General features: G+C 47.0%; 1 protein-coding gene across 1 annotated transcript; it reads left to right on the top strand.

Moving 5' to 3' along the window:
- The first annotated feature begins 341 nt into the window (after positions 1–341).
- On the top strand, positions 342–1,930 carry LOC308577741 (uncharacterized protein). The gene is made up of 5 exons (XM_081178167.1): positions 342–419; positions 736–779; positions 913–989; positions 1,115–1,608; positions 1,890–1,930. Exons 4-5 carry the CDS (start codon positions 1,244–1,246, stop codon positions 1,921–1,923), a joined length of 399 nt encoding a protein of 132 aa, XP_081034293.1. The 5' UTR covers positions 342–419; positions 736–779; positions 913–989; positions 1,115–1,243; the 3' UTR covers positions 1,924–1,930.
- The last annotated feature ends 7,064 nt before the right edge of the window (positions 1,931–8,994 follow it).

Raw genomic sequence — 8,994 nt, 5'->3', positions numbered from 1 at the left:
CTGTTTTTTATTTTCCTTTCTGTCTCCTAGGACAAAAGAGGCTGTTGAGGCGGAAAACAATGAAGGAGTCTGGAGGGGCACAACCTCTGGAGATTGTGGTAGGTTAATTCCATGGGGAATCCATTCCCCACATGTGCAGGGAGGTCATGGCGCTGACCTGAGTGAAACAGGGCTGGGTTGGGGGGGTTGCAGTCCCGTCCCGTCTCGCCCCAGCCCCTCGCCCCCCTCCTTCCAAGCCAGGGGTCAGGTGCCCAGGCAGGAGCAAGCTGGCAGCCTGTGGTGACATGGGCATGGGCAGCCTGGCAGGGGTGCTAGTTCTGCCTCCCTAGAGAGTACAGTGTCCTTCTTCTTTTGCAGGGCCGTGGTTTGGGAAAACAGCAGCAGCCCAGCGGTGCAGGGAAAGCCAGCCAAATCCGGAGGTATGTTGTGACCTTGTGTGGCCGGGGAAGTGTTTCCCAGTGATCTTGGGGGTGGAGGATTAAGGCCTGATTTAGAGATCCCTGTAATTTTATGAAGAGGGTTTCTCTCTGGTCCAGGCAGGGCCCTAGCTAGGGGGTGGTGAGGGGGGCCCCCGGCAGGGGTGCAGGTGAGGGGTGGGGCACAAAATCAACTCCAAAATTTGTCCATCAACATGTCTAAATATAGAGGTGATAATAATGAATATTATCACCTGTATATTTATTTGGTTCCAACTCCTCCAAGCAATCAGACTAACAGAGCTTGTTTCTTCCTTAGGCGAGAGGCCCGCCAGCACGAGGGGGGAAAGGCTCCCACTTTAGGTAAGTGGAAATGCCAACAGAGTGCCCCATATTTTAGGAATGCTTCCTTCCTGTGTCCCCCCTCCCTCATGCGCCAGACTGGTGCTATCATCTGGGATCCAGGCGCTTGCTGATTCCTCCATTTCCTTTGCAGGGAGGGAGCCTTTCCCAAATGTCTACTTCGTGCTGGCAAAATCCCTGGAGGGACGTGGCGAACGTGGCAAACATCAGGTACTGGGACAGAAGGAAGGAGTCCTTGTGGGACTTCTTTGGGGGGGGGGGTCATAAAAAATGGGGCAGTAGTTTTTCATCCGCCCCAGCCCCTTCTCATCAGATGCTTTCTGCTTCCTCCACAGGACCACACCTCCAGGGATGAGGCTCCAGCACCTGCTCCTGGGATCAAAAATGACAGAACATCGCGGCGGTTCCCAGAGCCTGATCCTGATCCTCGTCTGCCTCACCTTCCCTCGCTTCTCCGCACGGGCATGGCTCCTTCCTGGCCGTGCTTGGCGCAGAAGCAGCAGCCAAAGTTTCCCCCCATCAAAAACGCCTCCAGGGTGATTCCGGAAGCGGGGGAGACTTTGGCTGCTGCCTCTGTGCCAGGCCGGTCGGGATGGAGCCCCGACGCCCGTGCGGAGGAGTTCAGGGTGGGGCAATTAATAAGATCAGGTAGGAGGAAATGCCCCTTTTCCAGGTCCCCACCCTCCTGCCCCAGACTGGGGCTCGCATGGCTGGGAGCCGGGCGCCGGCTGATGTCTCTCTTTGTATTGCAGCGAGGAGAAGGCTCAGCCTGGGAGCCGCCGCATCCCGGGAGGGTCTGGAGCCGAGACAACGGCCTCTCGCCTCACAGGTAAGGGGACAGGGGGATTTCATTGCTTTGCCGCTCGCGATTTGCGGGTTTGGGCGGTGCGGGCAGGTGGCGCGTCGGAATGTCACCCCCCTTCAGGATGGCACCTGGGGCAGCCCGCCCCCCTGCCCCCCATTGGTACGCCCCTGGCCACAAACAGGATTTGAGCCCAAGAGCCCTCTGCTCACCTGGGACTTCCTGCAACGGCTTCTTGAAGCCCTGTCCCTGGTCGTTTGGTCTGTGACAGACCATTCACACATTCAGGGATTCCTTCTTTCTTGCAGGGTATGGCTCCTGCACCGCTGCGGCTGCTGCTGAAACCCCCTCCCCGCAAATAATACAGGTAAGAGGAAGAAGGGAGAATTTGTATGGAGCGGGGAGAACACCCTGCTCCAGACTTCCAAACCAACTCTCTGACTTAAAATCATGGCGTTCCTACGAGAGTTGGTATCAAAATAACATGGAAGCAGTACAGAAATGGATAAGGCGGAGCTATGGCTGATAAGGAATGCAGTGCTCAAGGTTTGGGCAAGGAGGACAGACCTGGGCTAAAGCGAGTCTTCTTCTCCCACAAGCCAGTCGTGCTGCCCTCAGAGAAAAGAAATAATAATAAATTCTAAGTCTTTTCCGCAGTTTAACTCTGCGCTGTGTGAATAAGTTGTTTCTTTTTCTCTGTCCTGTGTCTCCCAACATGCAGGTTCACCGAGTGTCTACGAGTTCCGGTGTTAGATATTATATGTAAAACTGGGGTTGGTTTTACAGCGCAACCCATCACCAAGGGATTCAGTGTCCCCTGAAGTACATTAACAGTCAGAGAAGGATGGATGGAGGCAGGAAACAGTTGAATCAAGGCAGATCTTATTTTCCAGTTGAAACAGAGTCCCGCCCCCCTTTGCTGGAAAGTGAGAAGGGACCCCCCCCCTGCAACAAAGGTATGTAGCAGATTTTAAAGACTTTAGAAATTGCCCATCTCCTTAGCCAAAGACCACCCAAAAGCATTATTGAATTTTAGTGTTTTGTTGGAAGCCACCAAGAGTGGCTGGGGAAACCCAGCCAGATGGGCGGGGTATAAATAATAAATTATTATTATTATTATTATTATTATTATTATTATTATTATTATTATTATTATTATTATTAATCATACAAGCATCACAGAAAGAGGTGGTTGTTGTTGTTCAGTCGTTTAGTCGTGCCCGACTCTTCATGACCCCCTGGACCAGAGCATGCCAGGCCCTTCTGTCTTCCACTGCCTCCCGCAGTTTGGTCAAACTCATGCTGGTAGCTTCGAGAACACTGTCCCACCATCTCGTCCTCTGTCATCCCCTTCTCCTTGTGCCCTCCATCTTTCCCACCATCAGGGTCTTTTCCAGGAAGTCTTCTCTTCTCATGAGGTGGCCAAAGTCTTGGAGCCTCAGCCTCAGGATCTGTCCTTCCAGTGAGCACTCAGGGCTGATTTCCTTCCGAATGGAGAGGTTTGATCTTCTTGCAGTCCATGGGACTCTCAAGAGTCTCCTCCAGCACCAGAATTCGAAAGCATCCATTCTTTGGCGATCAGCTTTTTTTATGGTCCAGCTCTCACTTCCGTACAACACTACAGGGAAAACCAGAGCTTTAACTATACGGACCTTTCTTGGCAAGGTGATATTCCTGCTTTTTAAGCTGCTGTCTAGGTTTGTCTTTGCTTTTCTCCCAAGAAGCAGGCGTCTTTTAATTTCGTGACTGCTGTCACCATCTGCAGTGATCATGGAGCCCAAGAAAGTAAAATCTCTCACTGCCTCCATTTCTTCCCCTTCTATTTGCCAGGAGGTGATGAGACTAGTGGCCATGATCTTAGTCTTTTTGATGTTGAGGTAATCTACAGAAAGAGGTAGTCTACAGCAAAAATTTGAGAGTGTAGCTTGTCTCCTGTTCGTCAAGATACAGTGGTACCTTGGTTTTAGAACAGCTTAGTTTATAAACAACTTGGATTAAGAACACTGCAAACCCGGAAGTAGGAGTTTTGGTTTGTGAACTTTGTCTTGGAAGCAGAACATGTCGAGTGTGTTCCATTTGTAAATTGAGTCCCCTGCTGCTATGGGAAAGCACACCTTGGTTTAAGAACACTTTGGTTTAAGAACCGAATTCCAGAACGGATTAAGTTCATAAAAGAAGGTACCACTGTACCAGATAACACTTATTGATAAAATTATTTAAAGAAATATTATGGCATGGTGAACTTGCAAGTGGGATTTGAGCTATGAGCAACAGAAGTAATTAGATTACAATACTGTGGTTATGATTTAATAGCTATTAAGAGAGGAAGGGGGGGGGGAAACAACTCCATGGAAAACAGGTTGGGAAGTTCATAAAAATAAGAGAAAATATGAATTTGTGTTTTGACTGCATATGTGAAGAATGTTGAAACTTAACAAAAGAGAATTGGGGGGAAGCAGCTCTGCTCCTCATGATCTTGAACAAAGAGATGGTTTTAAGTGGAAACCTGCGAGGGGCCCTTATTATACAGTCAGACTGCTGGTCCCATCTGGATCAGTACTGTCTACACTAATCGGCAGCTGCTTTCCAGGATTTCAGATGAGGGGCATTCCCAGTCCTGGCAATGATCAGAGTTTGCACACGGGACCTTCTGGAAGGCAAGCAGGTATTATGCCACTGAGCTACCCAAACTTCACAGGATAGAAAGTTGAAAAAGTGTGAATTGCTCGCTCATGCCCGTTAGAAACTGTGCTTGCAATTCTTGATTTGGGAATAAGCCTATGGTCCAGGGATACGGGTGGTGCTGTGGGTTAAACCCCAGAGCCTAGGGCTTGCCGATCAGAAGGTCGGTGGTTCGAATCCCCGCGACGGGGTGAGCTCCCGTTGCTCAGTCCCTGCTCCTACCAACCTAGCAGTTCGAAACCACGTCAAAGTGCAAGTAGATAAATAGGTACTGCTCTGGCGGGAAGGTAAACGGCGTTTCCGTGCGCTGCTCTGGTTCACCAGAAGTGGCTTACTCATGCTGGCCACATGACCCGGAAGCTCCCTTGGCCAATAAAGCAAGATGAGCGCCGCAACCCCAGAGTCGGCTACGACTGGACCTAATGGTCAGGGGTCACTTTACCTTTACCAGGGGGATTTACTTCCAGAGAAGCGTTCCTTATACAATTTTTAAATTATCATTTCTTTGCACTCTTTTAAGCATCTGCTAAATTAAAAAATAATAATTTAAACCATTCTTTTAAAACCCATTTAGAAACTAGCAAACCTTGGTTTACTCCATCAGCAAAGTTGCCCGCCTGCCAAAAAAAGCTAGGTGGTGTGATTCAGTTTAAGGTCTGCAACAAAAAGAAATGTCTCATTCTGCCTGCTTTACTTAACACTAGGCAAAATTTTGCATTCTCCACTCTCGTATGGGAGGCGTCCCATCGGATCCCGGTGTAATGGCTGCTGGGAAATCCTCGCTTCTTTTCTCTATCTCTTTCCTTTTGAGGAAGAGGCGGAAGAGACGACGTAAAGTGGGAGGGGCTGGGAAGGAAATAAGGTTTTGCGGCAACAAGGCGGGGGGAGGGTGGTTTGCGACAGTGTCGGGACGTACGGCAGCTCGTTAACCCTTTCCGTTCCGGTTGACTTTTCCAGCTCCTTCCTATAGCAGTTTGTTTTTCTATTGATTTAGGAATCCTCTAGGTTAGATTACTGCAACGCGCTATCTGAATTCTGAATCACAGAATCATAGAGTGGGAAGGGACCTCTAGGGTCATCTAGTCCAACCCCCCTGCAATACAGGAATCTTTAGCCCAAGCTGGGGCTCGAACCCACGACCCTGAAATTAGATCTCATGACAGTTTGGAAGCTTAAGCTGGTGCAGAATTTGGTGGCAAGACAGTTTGAGCATATTGCACCGATCCTGACCCGATTGCACTGGCTGCCTATCGGCTTCAAAGTGCTGGTTTTGACCTATAAAGCAATAATAATAATAATAATATTTTTATTTATACTCCATCCATATGGCTGTGTTGTCCCAGCCACTCTGGGCAGCTTCCAACATATATAAAACCGGTGACACATCAAACATTAAAAACTCCAGATGTCTTCTAAAAGTTGTATAGTTGTATATTTCCTTGACATCTGACAGGAGGGCATTCAGCAAGGTGGGTGCCACCACTGAGAAGGCCCTGTGCCTGGTTCCCTGTGTTAACGGAGAAATCTGAGGGCTCCCTTGGACAAAAAACAAGGAGACCAGCCAGGAATACCAGCGCAAAACAGCAGCCAGTAGGCTTGGTCTTGATTGAAGACTGTCGGGACATGACTCCCACCTGCCACCAGGTGGAACAAGATGGAAGTCCCAACAAAAGAGTGCCCAAACTTTTATTAGCTGCTCATCCCCATGTTACACCCCGCCAAACTGTAGCACCCTGCTTGTGGTTAACACTTAGCTGGAATGAAATATTCAACGCAGCAACAGAGAAATTAAAATAATAATTTATTTGTCAGACAAATAAATGAGAGGCACAGTGGTATATGGTTACCAAGCTCTGGCCTGCCTCCTGCCATTATGGCCAGCCCTTATATTTCCTTAATCCACCCCCCTTTGCTGCTCCTGTGGCTGCCTCTGTTCAATCAGCCTGCTTGAATTTCCTATTGGCTGATTGCTATAACCAATTTTAAGATACACCCATATCCATCCTCCTGTCCTTATATGGCAGACAAAGAGCTATATATTGTTACATCTATAAATGACAAATAAGTAGTAATATATCTTACATGTGTCTCAACAAGGAATCTTAATTACCAGCTCACCTCTTGCCTTCCTTGCCCTCCAAAACAGATGGTTAATAATTTTAAAATTTTATCTTGAACAGATGTCAGAGACCTTGGGTTCACATAAACATTGAAAGATCTCCTTCATTTGAAGGTTTCTAAACAAATGTTTGACAGCTAATATATCAGGAGAACATTTGATGGCGTCTTCCTGTCTAGCAGGGGGGCTAAACTGCTGGCTGACTTAATTCCAGGATAAATACAACTCTTCTAGCATTTGTTAAATCCTTTGCATAATTACATTTAAGCAAATATTTAGTACATAACATAGGTAGCCTTTTAAGAAGGATAAGCCTTCTCAAAGGAAAGGATGGACCAGTTTACAGCCTCAAAATAAAATAGGAAGAAGCTTCTTTTTCCCCAGCCAAGCCAGTTGCCTTTGTTTTCCATGTACCCTTGGCCTTTTGTCCTGTAGCTCAAGTTTAAGGCACATGGTTTTATTTTACTGTTTACCTACCACTTTTACAACTTAGTTGTACTCTACAGCATGCAAGGTTAGTGACCTGCTTCTCAGCCTTTTTATGACCGCAATAAACCAATAAACCAAAGGGGCCCTCTTTTCCAGAAGGATAAACATCTTGCCAAAGTACTTAGGCAGTTGGTCTTCTGCCTGGCATAACATTTGAAAATCTAAGCCCATTTAATTTAGGAACCTGATCAAGATATAAGCCAATATATGCCTTGATTAAAAATGCAGTCTATATTCAGATGCCACATTCCCCCCTTTCAAGCTCAAGGACCAAGCGTCCTTGATAGCTTGATCTGCATCATATTCTGAGTTAAAGCTGTGTATAGGGCCATGATATGAGGTAGAGTTTCATTCGAAATCATCTTGCTAATTGTACTTCTAAAACATGAAATGATACATGGCATCATACATAAAACCATCACTACTGTCAAGAAAAACAAGCAAGACATGTGGCCAACACACGGATTGCCTCACCATTATCTGAAATGTTAAAGCAACAGGCATTCCCTGTCAAGTTCAAGACTCCACATAGGCAAGTACATAATCCATTCCCATTTTCAGCTGCAAAATGGGGCTCTACTTTCATCCAACTGTTGTGCAATAAGTCTCAAACTCTGGGCCGTTACATTGGTTACAAGTTCCACTACTGCTTGCAATCGAATTATTCTGTTTAGATTATAAATAGGATCCTGTGCCCCTTGTATGAGCTCACCAGGATTCCAGGAGGCAGGATCATAATAGGCTATAATGCGCTCTGGTGGCCAATCATCAGTACCGCTCCAACTTTGGGTACTTCCTCCTGCTATATGAGAAATATCAGCGTTTCTTCGTGTTCGCTTGGCCAAATTAGTGGGCAAAATCCACATTGGTGGTAATACCCATCCCAGGAAACAAGTCCCACTCCATTTGGAAGGGAGTTTCTTGTATGCCCATTCTCCACATATCCACCACAACCATGGGTCTGAGGGTTTTGGTATGTGGAGTGCATGAGGCGAAATATCACAAGGGGTATAGAGTTCACAGTGCAGTATGTTAGATTGCCTTTCTCTGTCACAGTTATGTTCCATACCACTTTCCATGCATGAATAAAAGGGGTTGCACAGGGCAAGGTATTCCGAGTTCGATAGGTAGTACCGTTTGCCCAGGTATGACTATTCTTAATATAATCCCAAGTATAGTGGCAATGAGAAGAGCCTATCATGGTAGAATCAGCTGCATCTGATGATTTATGTACACAGAATTCCCCTTGTACAGGTATAACTCGTAATGTTTAGTTGAGTTCCATCCGGGGAAATTCTGTACTTCTGTTTGGTGTGGCATTTCGCTTACCATACCAATAGCATTTAATGGTATCGGTAATAAGGGCATACCTCCCTCTGAATCATCTGGCCCAAGAGAGCAAACAAGGCAATTAGTCCTATTTGCAACATTGCCTACCATTTCAGCTAAGCCTACCCACATATTGTGGTCATAGCGGAATCCATATTTAGCAAATTTGGTCAGATTCAAGGACCCTTCCTCTTCCCAAGGGATCAGGATTAATAATAATATCATGTTGATGTCTAGCATATGCATTCCTTCCACAAAAGATTACCGTATTGTGATAGCATATAAATATTAGTCCCTATATAATTCCCCCAGTGACAGAAATGGGGAACCACCAAGACCAAAACATATATCCCAAAGATCCCCAATGTGTAATATCCCTGATAATTGTTCCACAAGGGGGCAGTCAATCAATTGTATAAGAGAATCTTCCCGCTCACAGTCTCTGGTTCAGACGCTCCTCAAGCTTCAGGCGTGCGCAGGTCAGCCAGCTTCCAGGGTGTGGCTGCAGCAGGCCGGTCGTCTAATGTTGCCCGTGACCTAGCCCGTTCCCCGTAGGGCTAGATACAGGGGTTTTTGGAGAGAGTCAGTTTAAGAGGATTAGAGGGGTCACCTTTGCACGTCCAACTGCCTTCGGACTTCTTCAAACGGGAGTGATGAATCCAGGGGGGTCACCTCAGCTACCTTCACCGCTGTTGGAGTAGAGAGCAAGACGGTGTAAGGTCCACGCCACTTAGGTGCAAGTGGATCACGTTTCCACTCTTTCACCCATATGCTATGCCAGCCTGAAGCTGATG

This window comes from Podarcis bocagei (assembly GCF_964188305.1).
Source record: "Podarcis bocagei genome assembly, chromosome: 18".
Classification (NCBI taxonomy): domain Eukaryota; kingdom Metazoa; phylum Chordata; class Lepidosauria; order Squamata; family Lacertidae; genus Podarcis; species Podarcis bocagei.
The sequence above is the reverse complement of the archived record's forward strand: the minus strand, read 5'-3'. Positions and strand labels throughout refer to the sequence as shown.

Bases quoted from the DNA above. Each gene is read 5' to 3' on its own strand.
- LOC308577741 (XM_081178167.1), top strand. From the start codon at position 1,244: ATGGCTCCTTCCTGGCCGTGCTTGGCGCAGAAGCAGCAGCCAAAGTTT. The intron at 1,609-1,889 runs GTAAGGGGACAG...TCTTTCTTGCAG, and splicing joins AACGGCCTCTCGCCTCACAG to GGTATGGCTCCTGCACCGCT.